The 17,577-nt window shown below is 26.7% G+C and overlaps 1 protein-coding gene across 1 annotated transcript; it reads left to right on the top strand.

The window, feature by feature from the left end:
- Positions 1 to 1,084: 1,084 nt before the first annotated feature.
- Positions 1,085 to 9,809, top strand: LOC145847640 (gamma-adducin-like; the record flags this gene model as incomplete). The annotated part of the gene is made up of 7 exons (XM_082953663.1): positions 1,085 to 1,205; positions 2,875 to 3,020; positions 3,194 to 3,258; positions 3,428 to 3,509; positions 4,566 to 4,713; positions 7,562 to 7,690; positions 9,093 to 9,809. Coding segments are annotated over 7 exons (966 nt in total), but the record flags the coding sequence as incomplete, so codon positions are not given.
- Positions 9,810 to 17,577: the final 7,768 nt, after the last annotated feature.

The following is a 17,577-nucleotide window of genomic DNA, read 5'->3' as shown; positions in this document are numbered from 1 at the left end:
AAATTAAATTGTTATTATATTCTTTCAAGAGTTGCCAACCTTATAAAATTTAAATTACTAGGCTAATTAAAGGTTGCCACTCCCTAAATCTATCCAGGGCAGTTTGAATTGTTTAAATAATATTTAAAGCAAGTCTTGTCATTTAAGTTACCTATTTTATATTTTGTATCTACTCAAGTTTTATTAATAATTTTTTTTTACAGTCCTATAACTAATTAATAATTGTAAATTGTAAAGTAAAGCAATACTTCTTTTAAAATAGCCTGAAACATTATTCTAATCTTTGTTTTTATAGGATGTTTATAAAAAATAGATTTATTGTTAATACTAAACTTACAAATAGAAATAAAGTTTATAAATTTAAGTAGGTGATACTACTAAAAATTTACACAATTGTAGTCATGGAAAATACAACTCATATTTTTTAAATTTAATTATTAACAATTTTTAATTTAGTTATTAACTTAAAATAAACCAAAAAATACATTTATTTCCAAAAAAGGAAAAAAATAATTAATAGGAAAATATAATTTTAATTTTTAGTAAGTGTAAACTGTAAATATAACTATTTCAAGATAAGTTTTTTTTATAATTTAACCAATACAAAGAGTTTGCTTTAGCTCCCTTTTAAAAACTAATAGCTGGTGTGTTTGTTAAATTCAAACACACCAAGTTTTGGTTCCCTTGTTTATAGTATCAAAGAAGATTATTTAATTCCCTTGTTAAGTTTTCATTTGAAACATAAAATAAACTCCAATGATAATCAATAAACTATTCATAAAGTTTAAAGTTAACACAACAGACTTTTATTTATTGTAATTGTTTGGAGAGATCTGTGTTTAAGGATAAACCATTCGTTTTGATTGAATAAGCAATTAAAATAGTTCAGATTAATAGATTTAATAAAAGCCTAAAAAGTCTTAGAATCGGCTTTTAAAAATTAGTTTCTAGTGAATTAGTTTTTATGAATTTAATGTTGCTTTTTATTTTGTTTTAAAATAATGCCACCTAATTTTTATCAAAAGTTAGATTTTTCTAAAAGCATAGTTTTTTTAATTTCAATAAAAAGTTGCAAACGTTTTAGGGATATAGATCAGGTTACCCTTACAAGAATCCAGAAATGCTAAAGACCAAATTCAAACAGCAAATTTCAGGAAAAGAAAACGCTCTTCAAAATTCCCAATTGTCAAATGAAGACCTCGAAAGTATGTAACTATTTTTTTTATATGTTTTTACACCTTAAGATATTGTAATTAATAGAAATCAGATATGATAAAACGTAGTTTAAAATATTTTGAACGAAACTCACACAAATGTTGATATAAAAAGTTTATTCAAAACTTTTTACGATAACAATGTTATCTACCGAAAAGGTATATAAATTAAACTTCAAAAGTGCGTACAAATCAAATACTAATTAAAATAATTACCACTAAAAAAAACTTACGATTAAAACCAGATGAAAAATATTTTTTTACTAATGTAGTCATAGTTATATATAAAAAGGACTATAATAAAAACGTATGATAAAATGTTGAATATTTATTTTTTAGTAAGTTGAAGATTTTTTCAGTACACCAGTAAGAAAAGATGTTTATAAAAGTACTTGTTTTTGTTTTATTTGATATTTAAAAAATATATATATAAACTATTAGTTTGATTTTGTTTTGTTATTTTTACATTTATTGCTCTCAACATAGTGAATACTAGCAATGTTTCACTAGTTAATAAAGAAAGACATGTGTATGCGCAGAAAATTTAAGTAAAATAAGTTTTTTGTTACTAACATGCATTTACTTTCCATAGTACTTATCTATTATGAAAGATTTTAAATTATAAAAATCCCTTTTTTTCAAAATTAAAGTGGTACTAGGACAAAGGTTTCATTAGGCTATCTAGAAAATTAAAACTAGACATTTCAGACTGTACTCAAGTTTTGATAATTTGAATATTAAGGATTATTTGTTTTAATGAGTCTATAACTTTTAAAAACGTTGAAAACTTCCAAACTTACCTTCATAACAATAAATTTAAAGTTCGTAACCTCAAAGCGAGTTTAAATAAACTCTATTTAGATGTTTTCAAGAAATTTCATTCCTATATCATTTTTTTTTTACTTTGTTGTACTTAAAATGTTTATTTACTTTTGTTTTTTTTTTTCGACGCGTTCAGTTTAAATTAAAATTGCTTATCAATGTAGTTATTAAGATTATTTTAAAGTTGTGTTTACAACCAACAATATAAAACTAAAAATACTAGTGACTTTATTCAAAGTTAAAATAACAAAATTATTTTGAATTTTTAAAATATTATCAAAATCAATCTAAATAATAGGTTTAACTTTTTTATTCGTTTTATATATTATTAGAAAAAGAATACCATAGAAAGTTTGTAGTTTTTTTAGGTAAAGTTATACTTTAATAGCATAAACATGCATATTCCACAGCAAAGTCTATAATTGTTGCAGATTATAAAAGCACTATTTTCAAGCATAAGTAATACTTTGTATTATGTAGTTAACTTTATAGTTTTCATTCTATATAATTTGAAATAGTGGATATCAACCTTTTTTGATATGTATGGTAGTTTAACCCATAAAAAAGTTTTTATTAGTTTTTATTACTTTGCATTAATTTGTTTCTTTTCTGACAGATTAAATTCTTACTTTTTCAAATCTTAAAAACTACTCATATTAAGCTATTAAAAAAATTCTACTATTAAATATTTTAAAATAGTTTTTAATTCGTTTATTTTTTGTAGGCAACACACTTGTATTAGAAAAAGTTAAGGTACAATAGTTTTATTCACTATATAAAATTTCGATCACTTTTTAATTGAAGTATAATTTTTTGGTAATAGTTTTCTCAAATACAGTAATATGTGGAAACTTGCGTAAAGTGGACTCTTCAGGCAGGTGGGTGAACTCTCCTAACATGTACACGAAAGTCGACACTCACGAAAACTCCCCCAACGTTTCCGTCAATGGCGATCACAGCCCGAAAACTACTGCCAGAACTAAAGTTGGTTTTCAAGCATAAAAGTTATAAAACATTTATGCCTCATCAACTTATAATTTTTTACAAAACAATCTGTAAAATTGTAACTGCTTGCTATCGATCTTAGCTCAATTTAAACCTTTGTCAATTGTTTTTTTATGATTTATGTTATAAGCTAAACATGTGGTCGCGTTTAGTGGTTGCGGTCCAACAGTCCGTCAACAGCAGCGGGTGGTCAATCCATGAAAACAAAACCAAACATGTTCGTGCCAACCGGAACCGACCCGAGAGAAGTTGCTGCAACCAGAAATAGTGTAAGTGTTCGCTGTAAATTACACATTGTTTTTTTACTGTTTTAAACTTTCATGTTACAAAACTACAAGCTACATTTTAAGTTTTTTTATGAAATTAATTTAATTTTTTCAATGCAGATTAGAGGTCAAGCAGTTAAAAACCAAAAATACTTCAGGACCACAAAGTCAGCTGTTACAGTCTGTTGCACCCAAGCAAAACGTTAGTTTAAGTACATTTTGTAACTGATGGAATGCTATACATGATTTTAATAGGTAATTACTATATATGATAAATTAAGTAAATAAATAAATTTTATTTTGCAACTTTTCCGTATTCCAACCTATTTTAAATTCTAACATAGTTTTTTTTTAATGATATCTATAGTTTTATCTGTTTAAAATCAAACATGTTATAAATTGTTTAAGTAGTACTACAGTTATTGTATATGCATTTTTTGTAATCGAATTTCTTGTAAATAAACAAATTAAGTTGTTATAAAATAAAATACTCAATTTATATTTCAAGATGATAGCATACAGAATCTGATAAAATGTAGGCGAAACTTATTGATTTTATAAGATTTTTACTTTGTAATGAAAAAGGTATAATCTATCAGCATAGTAAAAAGTGAAAGTGTTCTGATTTGTAGTTAATTAAAATAAGTAATTATCTTCTTAACGCGGATGTAAAAGTTAAAATTTTATCTTGTCTGAAGTAAATTAATTGTTTAAAAATTACATAATTTACTCATTTTAGGCTAAAGTTTAATATTACATACATTACCTCACATTTTCATTAACATAAACCTTTTAAAGTTTTTTCCGTACTTTTGAAGTAAAAATAATTTCAAGTTGTACTATAAATGATGCTCTATATATTAAACAAAACACCTAAGAATTAAAACTTTAATCTTAATTTAATGGCACTTTTTAAAAAATAGTTATTTTATGTTTCTGTTTTCAAGTAAAGATAGACTTACTTTTGTGTAGTATTTTACTCTGCACTAATTTAATGTATGTTTGTATTCCGATCTTTATATCTGTAATGTTACTTGTTAAGAACACAAGATTCGAAAGGAACATTTTGTTTTATACTTTAACAAAGATCTTATAAGTTTAGTTTATTCATTTATGAAAAAAACGTTGATTTAAAAATTTTGTATTTGACTTGAGTGAACTAAACAAATGGGTGTTTAGTTGTACATGTATTTTATATATAGTAACTTTTTTTTGTGGTTTTAAATCAAACTCGTAACCATTGAAAATTTTATTTTAGTCATCCCAAATAACAACTGCTAGCAAGGGAATAATAGAAAAGGGAATCGAATACAGTCTTGTTGAAGCGGCTGGCCCACCGAACCCATTTTCTAAAGTTAGCAAGGAAGATATTGAAAGTTACAAGAAAAGTCTTATTAATTCTACTTGTAAGTTTTTTTTTTAATTTAAAACTATAAATGTTAGTTTTGATTATAATAGAACATACTTAATTTTTTATATGAATTTATATGTTATTTATAAAAATCTTATATTTTTGATACAATTGTTTCTTTATCCTAACAAGTAGGATTGTTCATTAGTAAATTTATTAAATAGATCAGTGCTTCTGAACCTTTTTCTAGTGGCGGAACCCTTTTCCAAAGTTCAACTTTTCCGCGGAACCCCTAACTTTAATTTTACATAAAATGTTTGATTATATAAATGTTCTTTTTTAAATTTCGAAAGGCTTCGCGGAACCCCATTTCAGAAGCACTGAAATAGATAATGACATAAATCATAAGTCAAAGTGACCATAAATTAAGCTAAAACTTTTAAGCATCCTTACGTCATTAGATTTATTATTTCAAAAATAAACACACTAAATTTTTTTAAAGTTCAAAGTTACGTAAATTTATAAAAATTTTGGCGATTACCAAAAACTATTATCTAAGTAATTTTTTAATTGTATCTGTATTACAAAGTGTACAAAGCCGTGTTTTAGTTAAATTCGTTTTTTTCCGTGTTAAAATTTTTCGGTTAGTATTAAAATCTTCATTTCTATTTTGTAAGTCCCAAAAATGTTTTGAAAGAATAGTTTTAAATTGTATTTGCTGTTTTCAAAGGAACATTTATACCGTGTGTAGCTACTTTTAAACTATAAATCTGACCCTATATATTGCTTACTGTTCTCCGATGTTACCACTGTCGCTCTTTAGATGAAAATTGCCATCCACCATGCATTTATCTCTGCAGTCGCATAGCTTTCATTTCTATTTCTTGTCCTCTAACATTTTTCGGTTGTGAGACATTATATAGCTCTTTATGGCTGACATGCACGAGTACAAAATTTTTAACAATTTGAAAATTTTGTGGTTCATTTGTATTTTGCCAAGTTTTTGTCTCGACCTAAAAACAATATGTTGGCGTTCTACTTCAACTCGTGCTTGTGACCGCTTCCTGGTTGTTTTCTTTCTCTCAAATAAAGGAATTTTCATCCTTAGATAACTCACAATCTTTTATTGAATAATTTTATTTTTGAATGACAACATAGCGAAGAAAGGTTTGATTGCACATTGACATTGATTTGCACTAACGTAGTGGTTCCCAACCTTTTTGATGCCCGCACCCCTAAAGTCTCTTAATTTGATCTCACACCCCTAACACTATATGCTATAATTGTTTATTAATATTTTGATTTTAAAATCATTGATTTTATTAATTAATAATTAGTATTTTAAGTTTTTTGATATTGTACTATATTAACAAAAATAAAATAATAGCGTTGATCACGCTAATTCGATCATCAGACCACAAGTTTCGGTAGACTGAGACCGGTTTCGTCCTTATTAGGACTCATCAGTCAGTCACAACCGAAAAACTTGTAGTCGTCAATCTACAAACGGTTTATCATGCTTTCACATGAATCAACCATTTGCTAGCAATGATCAGTGACTAACTAGAAACTTGAGCTTGTCTCACGGCAAACGAAAGTCCAGACTTCTGCTCTGCTGACTTACGCCGATGTTTTTTGTTGATCGTACTAAAACGAGCGTGCCAGATGTCTTGCTTAGTGGACAATGTTTTAAACGTTGCACGGCAAATGACAATGCTGACGTCACTGATCATTGCTAGCAAATGGTTGATTCATGTGAAAGCATGATAAACCGTTTGTAGATTGACGACTACAAGTTTTTCGGTTGTGACTGACTGATGAGTCCTAATAAGGACGAAACCGGTCTCAGTCTACCGAAACTTATGGTCTGATGATCGAATTGGCGTGATCAACCCTATTGTTAAACTTGGGCTTGTCTCACGGCAAACGAAAGACCAGGCTTCTGCTCTGCTGACTTTCGCCGATGTTTTTTGTTGATCAAAAATAAAATACTTGTAAATTTAGTTCAAAAAAGAATGTATAAACGGTTTATGTTCAAAAAAGGAATGAATAGAAGTAACGTTGATGCATTGAATACTTTTGCTGATCTATAAAAATTGGTTTCACTAAAGCTAAAACAAGTTTTTTTATATGGTATAACATACAGTAAATGCTGTGAACTTTACAATTTACTGATGTTAAATCTTTAACCACCACTTTCTGCACAACTAAGCTTAATAAAAGATTACATTATAAATGTAATAGACTTAACAGAACCTGTTCTTAACAGCTAATAAAAAACCTGCTGAAGATACTAATTTTATCTAAGTATTTCACTTAAAATAGATGCTAGCTCATAAACTGTTTTAAACAATTAATGGCCAGTTTAGAAAATAAAATATTTAAAGAATAGATGATTAAAATTCACAGGTGTAAAACTCCAAGAAAGCTTTACTGAAATGTTAATTCGAAACTAACAGCTATTAAATGAAATAAGTAAAATCAATTTACTTCTAGAAAAGCGCTCTTGCTCTATGACGTATTAAAAAAATTAATTTATTCAGAAAATTAGCGCCAACTTCTTTTTATAACAAATTGTACTTTATAAACTTTATCAGAGAGTGAAAATCTCCTTATTTATCATACAAAAATAAAAAGCCATCTCGCACTCCCTGGAATGCTGCTTCGCACCCCTGGTTGGGAACCCCTGCACTAACTGTTAACCCCTAGTTGGGATAACGTTTCAATCTTGTCTTTGCTAAATGTGCAGTATATAGTATTTTTATATCTGATTAGTTATAATTTTATATACTCTAAATGAAATATAGCTAATTTTAAATCTAAAGCTAGTCTATTGTATAGCTTACCTAAAGCATTAACGTTGATTAATGAAATTTGAATCCTTTATAACTTGAAAATCTCAGCTGAGTCTTCAAAAGTAAACGGAGATGATAATTGTAAGGAACAAAATGGAATTATTACAGAAGAAGTTGAAGAACACAAAAATGGAGATGAAGTTTTTGTTAATGGAAATGGTAAAGAAGTTCAGCAAGGTTTGTGTCAATAAACTTTTATTTTTATTAAGTCTATAAAAGTTTTTCATATGAAAGCTAGTGAACATTAAAATTCAAAAGTTTTGGTAAAAGTTTTAGCATGACTTTTAAAGATATTACCTGCTACTTTCGTAGTTTCTGACGCGAAATAGTTTTACCATATTTTAAAACAGTACATAACTCATTCTTGTTTACAATAATAAAACTACTTTTCTTTAAGGTATTAGTAAAAAATATTAATTAGTATCTAATGAAGTCTATATTAACTTTTACTAAGTCTTTTTGAATTAAAAAATGCTTTCCTTGAGTTATATATATATATATATATATTTAGTTATATAATATTTTTACATTGAGACTTATAAATGTACATTTGAATCTTGTTAATTCTAGAAGAAAATATATTTTCAGTTTAAAAGTAAACTAAAAAAAAACAATCTTTTTCCTTAACCAAAATTTTCATGATAACTAAATACTTTCAGGGTTCGTGCGCGTCAGGCTAAGTCAGGCTAAATCAGTTTTTTGAAAAAAGTTGAAAAACGTCAGGCTAAATCAGTTTTTATGTTTAAAAATTTGAGAATCTCAGTTTTTGTCAGTTCAAATGCATGAAATTTTTTTAATTAAGATCAAATTTAGATGTGAATTAATTTCTAAATAAAGATTTAGTTATTAAAGACAAAATCAGTCAGTATTTGTAAAAATAAGTGCTTAAAACCTTTTGTTGAACCTCTAAAATAATTTTAAGAATCTTCATTATTTTGTTTTTAGTAGATTATATACGTCATAATTATAAAAATTCATAAAAAAGTACAGTTTAAACATTACAGTTTAGTTCAACAACTTAGCTGTTTGTCTGAATTTGTTTACATGAGCTTTGTTTTTCAGAGCTTAGTTGGTTAAACTGTTTTAATATTTAATATAAAGGCTTTATACCAAATACTTTTTAGATTAATACTCTTAGCAGTTTGTTAAGTCACATTTCTGTTTTAATAAAAGCTTCTGGTCCAGTCATGTCACTTATAATTGACGAATTCAAGTACTAATTGACACGAACCCTGTATATGGGTGATAAGTGGTGGATGTAACTAAGCCCCAAAATTTAATAAAGGTATGAATTCATTGAAGCAGAAACTATAATGGCCAGTTAAAAGTATTCAAGATGCTGGGTAAGCGATTGATAGATGTTGAAAAATAGTTCATTCAAATTTTTATTTTCTTTAAAAGTAGTTTTGTGATACTTTTGTTGCGTTAATTTGCTAATTAAGACCCCCCGATACCCAAAATGCCTTCTGAAGGTGATTTTTCTACTTTGAAAAAATGTCAGGCTAAATAGGTCTCTGTCAGGCTAAATGAAAAGGAATTTCGCGCACGAACCCTGTACTTTATTTAATGTGTATTGCAGAAACATGTGACAACGCATCGAAAGAAGATAGTGACAAAGTGTCAGAAGATTCTCTGAAGAAAGCGCAAGTGAAGGCAAGCAAGCAGAACAAGCCTGCTACCAAAACCACCCGCGTATCCTTCCAAACTGCCATTTCAGCCAATGAAAACCCCGACATCGGCAATTTTCACCCGCCGAAAAACGAAAACAATGCCAACAGTGAGCCCGCGACATCTGCAAAGAAGAAAAAGAAGCGTCCGTTGAGTTTCTTGAAAAAAGGAAAGAAGCAAAAGTAGATAGTTCAATTCTTACTTGACATAGAAATGCGACCAGGGAAAGTTTAATATTTTTATTAAAGTATATTGAAAACATACATAAAACTAAATATTTAAAAGTACGGTTACAAAGTATAGTTAAGCCGTATTATTTTATTTTAAAGAAAGTTTTGAATAGCGTTTTTTTTTATTAACCATGTTAAGTTCCCGTTGTCAAACTGAGTTTAAAAAAGATTTTTTACTTTTATTGTTTCAATTCGACTATGATTCATATAACAAATATTCAAAACATCGCTGTTAAAATCAATCTTCAGTTTTATAATCATGGCGTTTCTTGTATTATAGTTTTAATCCTGACAACAAGTCCCTTTGTTTGAACTTAATGATCAAAATTTACTGTGTGGATACGAACTAATCTTTGAACTAACACTTTTCTTTTATTATAACTTGTTATTGTTAATCAAACCAGTTATACGTACATACTTAAAAGTTTTTTTAATTGCTTATTTTTTTAGCTGTTTACACTAAATGTTATATTTGTACTAAAGTTACTAAAACTTTGTCGACTCAACTTTGCTTGGTGCTTTACTTCAAGGCTGCTAAGTTTATCAGAGAGTAGTTAGATAAATATATTACATTATAAAAACCATAACTAACCAGTTATTAAGACTAACATTTTTTTATTGACTTGATTTGCTCAACTAAACCATAACAAAGTTTTTAACTTTTTTTATTTCGCTCTTTGTCTTTCGTCGAAAGTTCTTTCTCTTTAAATTGTGACATAATATCGCTCTTTTAAAACACGAAGTATAAACTAGTTTGTTTGTATTTTTATATAGTTTTTTATAACATAAGAATATATTTTTATGTTTTATACATAGATAATATTTCGTCTTGTGATCAAGGCATAACTATGAAAGACAACTTAGTGTCTTTACAACTTAATAGTTTGTTTTATCTTTTTTACTAATACAGTGCTTCCTCGCTAATCCGGCCAAGTTGGGCAAGATTTTTTTGAAAATACGGCCGGATTTGCCTTTGGCCGGATAAGAACAAAATATCGCTTTTTTTACAAATTATCTACCTTAGTTATATTATGAATGTATATAACAAAACGTACTATAAAATTTCTGTTAATTTAATTTATTTTACTTTATTCAAAGAAAAAAGAATTAAAGCAGACAAAACTAAACGAAACAAAATTTTATAAGTTCTAAATTAGTGGAAAAAAACTACACTGTTAACACTTTTACTAAATTAAGATTTTTGTTGAAAAAAGAAACAATGGAAGATTGTTTTACAGTGCTTTCTCGTTTCTTAGCAGAAAACTCACGGAGGCTTTTTCTAATAGTATTGGGCCAGTTATTGGACAACCCTTTTCACGTTCCTGACGAAACCAAATGTGAAGAGCGCTGTCTAGCTTGTCAAAGACGCCTCCCTCTACTTTTTTTGCCGTTTTAGCAACTCCAATTAGTCCCAGCTCCTCCTTTTCGGCTTTAAACTTTTTGAAATTTTCTTCGCCTCTCAAAATGTCATTTAAAGTTGACTTACCAATGTTAAACTGGCTCATTATAACAGCTTTAGGCACATTATTGTTTGCCATTTCGCAAACTTTTAACTTGTTTTCAATTGTTAGTTGAACGCCTTTTCTTTTCTTTGCTGTCTTATCCATTTTTTAACCAGATATGTTGATTGTAGTATATTAAAGTGTAACTTGCTTAGCAAAGACAAAAAAATTGCAAATGAATAATAAACAAGTTTGTTACAACCGAGCGGGAAAAGTATGAAAAAAATCTTAAGATTATACAAAAGATACTTTATTTTGACGTAACGATACATTGCTTGCATACTTATAAAACGTAAGTTGAATACTTTTTCGAAGTAAAATGAAATTAAACGCTAAAGTAAATAAGTGACTTCTCGACTAAAACCGGCCGGATTAGCGAGGAACCGGATTAGCGAGGAAGCACTGTAGTTTCATAGTTGTTTTCTATTCGAATACTTATGGTTTGTTTTTAAATTACGGAACTTTTGTTTTTACATAAAATTAATAGTTTTATTTTTAACATCGGTTTTCCGAAGTAATCAACTTTCTTGCAGTGCACAAAGTAATTGAAAAAGATGGTTTTTTTAGAGGCCTTAATTGTTAGATATCCTTTATTATTAGTTGTTCATAAGTTTTAATATAATTTGTAACAATAAAATATTTCTACAAAAGTAATATTTCGAACCTAAAAAAAAAAATAATCTTGTCAACACAGGGTTCTTTTTTCAGTAGTCTGCTGAACCAAGGTATTTTAGCTTTCGTGCAACTGCATTAAACAAAGTATTTGATCTTAAAAATTAAGAAAAGGGTTTAGAATTTAAAAGTGTTTCTAAAAAACACGGAAAGTAATTAAAGTTTTATAAAGAAGAATTCAACCTAACGTTTTTAGTTTACTTTAGTTTGGACCTGCCTATGTTTTAATAGTTCATTGTACAACATTTAAGGAAACTAGTTCTTCTCCTGGTATGTAAAATGTTATTAAAGATTTAACTTTGCTAGTTTCTTGTATTTTATATATACAAAATCACTTGGTGTTTTACTATTCTTTTGCAATTTATGCTAAAAAATTACAGTTTGTGGCATAAGAATTGTGTTATCTGTCTCCAAATTTATTTTAGTTTAAATTAAAACGCCAAAAAAAATTTAAGCAACAGTTTGTATTTTTATTCGAGCAGCTCAGTTCAGAACTACTTCGTTTACTTTTAAGATACGCTTTTTGTATTGTCATATTTTGAAAAGTCCAATAGAAAATCAGTGTTCATTTTCAACTTGAGCTGGAGACTTTCCAATCGATTTGAGTAATTCTGTTCAACACATACAAGCTCATCTCCATGTTTTGTACTCTCTAAAATTTTACTGCTGTCATCAGTTGAAGTTTCTTTGGTGGTGTGATCTTGGACAATGCTTAGGTTTTTTAAGCTAATTTTATTAACTTTCTTCTCTATGTCCCTAATTTTTATGAGATCATTTTCTAATTTTTTATTAGTTTTACGATTAATATTGCAGTCATTTGAGTTTTTAGAATTGTTACAGTTTAAATTTTCAGAATTTTTTTTCATTGAGTCTGACATTTTCAAAAATAATTGAGATTGACTTTAAAAAACATTCTATAAATATAGTTTTGAATTTTAGCATAGAAATTTCATGATTAATTTTAAATAACTTTTCTCATGTTCATTAGAATAATATCACTTAGCAACAATGTTTGCTAAAAGTCTAGGTTTCTGTATTTAGGTTATTATCTATATACAGAAATCATATCTTTACACAATAATAGGGTAAAAATTTATTTGAAAAAAAAAAATTGAATAGGCGGTTTAATAATCTATCAACTTTTAATAGCTTTTAAATTTGGCTAAAACAACAGTTTTATGCAATTTTTTTTTGAGTCTTATTTGGTATTTTAAACTGTAAAACTTACTATATAGTGTTGTTATATATACCAGTTGTAATAATATTATTAACAAACTTTCTACCATTCTATGGAAAAAGATCACGCAGAATTTATTAATTATGTTTATTTAAATATAAACTTACATTACGTATAACAAATAATACCAGTTTTACTTATATTTGATGGTGTACTAAAAACTGTAAAACATTTAAGATTAAGCATTAGAATGTGGGAATTTATTGAACAATTACCTTACATGACGTTTTGCAACTAATATAAATACAAACTTTTTGCATTTTTCTGGTTCATTAAGCTTTATATTTGCATGATTGCAAGTTAAAACCGTTTTTCAACGAAAAAGAAGCGCGCTGAATTGCAAAAAGTTAAACAAACATTTGTTTAAAACACTACAAAACTAAATTGTTGCCTTAACACCTCTGATACTTAAATTTATTTTAGCTAGTAAATATTATTTTTTTAATTAACAAACTTAAACTAAAATCACAGCTTTAAGAGTTATTTACTTATGGACAGTTATTTTTGAAGAATTCTACTAGGCTACGTCGATTATTATAGTTTGTTTAACAAAAAAAAAAAGCGCTTAAAATATTTGGTCCTAGGACCTAATGCACAAAAACCCTTTCGGTTATCGAGTCGCACACCACGGATACCTTACAACACCACGGATACCTTGTCCTGGACAAGACACTATTATTTACACCTTTACTTACACTTGTCTACCTTACAAATAACTTTTGAGTACTTATGCGTTATATAATTTGACTGTTTAATAGAAAACTGAATTCCTTAATAAGTTTCATGTTTATTATCCAAATCAGTGGTTTTCATAGTGGGCATTAAAACTGTTTTATTAAGCACAGAAAACTAAGTAAAGTGAAAAGTATTTTGATATGGCGTTTTTTTCTCTATTTCTCTGAGAAAAAGCGATTTAATACATAAAGTATTAGTTCTTAAAACGATATCTATATATTTAGACACTCAAATTATTAAAAAAAAAGGTTTAAATATTAACCTGTGTTTTCTTAGTCTAATATGAGCATGATTTATGCTCAAGTAACTTACAGTGCACTTCTAGAAAACTTTTTAAAAAGTTATAAACAACTGCTAATTTTTTACATGTGTTAAAAATTTTAGTATGTTTTTAAGAACCAACTACAGATAGTTGTATTTAGAAACTATGATTATTTTATTTTACAGCACACTTTCGTATATCTGCAAACAAATTTTATTTTTTATATTTTCTGTGCCATCTTGTTTTTTACAAAAGTTTTACAATATACTATTTGTGGCTTGATAACGTATGTGGCCTAATGACGGCATTGAAAGCTCTCTGAGTTGAACGTTGCAAAATCGCAATAAATAAAAAAGTATTTTCTCTCGGAAATATTTTTTTCTTAAAAATTTGCTGTATTTATTGGATATAGATTGACTTGTATTAGTTTTAAGGCGTAAAGGATTTACGTTAATGATCACTAATAGGTATGACTTAACTACTTTTTAGTTTTTTTACGCAATTTAATATGGTTTTCCTAAAGTTCCGATTATCACTACTTCTTTTAAGTTGTTTTACAATAATTTGGATTTGATTTTTTATACCATTGAGACACACAATTATTAGCCAAATAACCAAAATTAATTGTTAACCAAATAAGTAATAAACTTGAAAACAATGAATTAATAATTACAATATTTGTATATCTGATATAATAAAAACAATTTAACGAAAAACATTAATACCATCTTGTTTTATCGATATAACCTTTGTACTAAAGATAACTGAAGATCTTTTAATATATTAGTTCCTATAAAAATACATTTGAGCGAATAATATTATGTTTAATAATTTTACTAATAACAAAACGATATATAGATCAGAAAAAGTTAAATTACAGAGTTTCAAATTTTCATATTTGATACCTGTATGTTTTGAAAAAAAAAAAGAGTATATTTTGATTTTTAGAAAATTTTAGGTTTTCTATCAAATCCAATCAGAATTCTCTTCTAGATAGTAACTTTTTTGAGTATTTTATTTATACTTGACTTTATGTAAGATTTAATACCAGATAAAAGTGTGCGATGGAAGTTTAAGATTTGACCGCCTATCTGAGATTAATTAATATCACTGAAACAGATTTTTATTTTAACTATTTGAAATAAAAATTACTAAAATTGTAAACTTTTTTTTTCAAGTAAGAATATATTTTTAATAATAGCGGCAGGATTTTGAAAACTAACTTTGGTGTGAAAAATTCCGCTTCATCTTGTTTTTTAATAAAAAGTTTTAATTATTGTTCTTATCTCTTTTAAAAACAAAAAAAATTACCATCATATTCTTATTAGTTAGATCACATGCTCAATTTTTTTTTTAACGTTAATTGGTTCTTAAGATATGGCTAAAATAGGTTTCAAATTGTAGTGTTTTTTAGTAATTTTGAAAGTTATATTTTAATATTAAAAAAAATTCTTTTTACAATAAAAATCTTGTTTATAAGACCTACAAGAGATTTTTTTGAATACATACAACTTTTTAAGATGTGGCCCCTTAAACATGGTTTAAGAATTTGAATTGTTGTTTAATCAATTTTTTGATAGTTAAATATATACCAAATATAAAATAACTAAATCAGGGGTCGACAAACTGCGGGCCAGATGCGGGCCTCAACGCCAAAATTTGCGGTCAGTGAGGCACTTTTCAGCTCATAACGTACATTTTTCAAAACAGTTAAAAAAAAGCTTTGTGGTAAAAACTTACAGTTATACTCTTAATCTATTAACTCACTGTAAGTGCTCTACTATCGCATTTTAAGTTTAAAATTGTATATTTTTTTCAAAAGAGAGCCATAAAAATGAAGTTTAATTTAATTTAACAGATTTTTTTTTCCATATTTCGATAAAAATAGACCCTAAGCGATCTAAAATAAAGAAAATAAAACAGTCATAAGCGCTAGATATACGTCATACAAACATAAAAAAAATTGATGGGAATGTAAACAATGGCTTTATGTTTTTAGACATGTGTCTAGCTAGTCTTATGCTATTAAAAATAAGCTGATCCAGATTTATTTTTCAAAACTTTAAAAAAATTATGACTTAAAGAAAAAAAAGTATATGTTTACATTCTAATATAAAGTTTATTTTTCAGAATGATTTATTTATTTAATTGTTATTAAAACTAAAATATGCCATCGAAATAAATTTGTAAATAAATGAATTTGTTTAATATTAAAATGAAAAAATTGTAGCCAGTATTGATAACATATAGACAAAATAAAAATCAAGTTTTTCTAAGTATAGTTCTTATCCAAAACAAAAAATAATTAATACTTATTAAAAAAAATATTTCCCTTTCATTTAACTTTAACCTGCTTTTAAAAATTACAAACATGATTTGTATCTACTTAACCATCAATCAAAACGATATTAAAATTTTAAAAACATTTTAAAAATCTTAAAAGCATGTTAATGTTTCGTTTAAAATATTATTTTAATCCTGTTATGTTGTAAGTGTTTTATTTGCAGTAAAAACTTACAAAAAAATAAACAATACATGTGCAACATTTCTTCATGGTAAAACATGATAAATCGTTTGTAGATTGAAACTGCATTTTTTTTAGTTGCGACTGGCTGACGAGTAAACCCAGGTCTCAGTATATTGAAGGCTTGTGGTCTGATGATCGAATTGTTGTGATCAAATCCTATGTTAACTTGAGCTTGTCTCACGGCATACGAAAGTCCAGACTTAGGCTCTGTAGACTTTTGCCGATGTTTTCTTTGATTGTAAGTTAGTAAGCTACATTTATCGATAAGATTATGAATGCATGATTAGAATGTTCTAATTTGTTTTGTTAATAAAAAACAAACACAACTATCACAAGGAAATACTGTAAGCATTTGAAAAATAAATTATTTATAACGAGTATCTTTATTGCTTTTTCTAATAAAAAATTCTTTTAACAAGCTAAAAGTTATTGTCACTAAATCTGTGCAAAATACTTTTTGTGTAAACACATTTAAGGTAGTCTTACAGTGTATTACAATTTACAAAATATTTCAATTCATAAAAATTAACACATAGTTTCTACTTTAAATAAAACTACTAACGATGAAGTCATAAAAGTATTGTTTTTATGTGTGTTTAGAAAGCTATTTTTAGCAAGTTATAGTTTAAAAACTATTAAATTTTAAAAAGTTATGTGAATAAACAAATAAAAAGTTATTCCTTTTGGAAACGAAACACTCAGTAGTCTTTATTATTTTCAATACAATATTAAATGTACAAAAAAAAAATAATAAAAATAATCTCTCGATAACATTTAAAGTGGCATTTTATTTTAACAGCGTAAATGTTGTTTAAAGTTTATACTCTATCTTTTACTTAAAAACATTTTTTTGCATTGTTTTTATCATTTTATTTTATAAAAATTAATCAAAGTATATTAGCTACGCTTTATCTGGTTTATCCGACATTAAAAAAAATTAAATAAAAAAACAGTTTTGAAATTTCAGACAAAGTTTTTTTTTTCAAGTATAAATTTGAGTTTTATTACAAAGACATTAAATAGTTTATTAAAAATACTTTTATTCATATACATTTAGTATTAAAAATTATCAAGCTTATAAAAAAAAAAGTCTTTTAACGAAAGACTAAAACACATTGTAGAAAAAATAAGTACTGGGTAAAATTATTTTTTATTTAGAGTGTTACTTTCTTAGTTTTGAAAAAAATCTTTTGAAAAATTTATATATCTTAAAAAATACAACTTTCAGACA

Source organism: Thalia democratica, unplaced genomic scaffold, assembly GCF_965202585.1.
Source record: "Thalia democratica unplaced genomic scaffold, ktThaDemo2.hap1.1 HAP1_SCAFFOLD_1018, whole genome shotgun sequence".
Lineage (NCBI taxonomy): Eukaryota > Metazoa > Chordata > Thaliacea > Salpida > Salpidae > Thalia > Thalia democratica.
The sequence above is the reverse complement of the archived record's forward strand: the minus strand, read 5'-3'. Positions and strand labels throughout refer to the sequence as shown.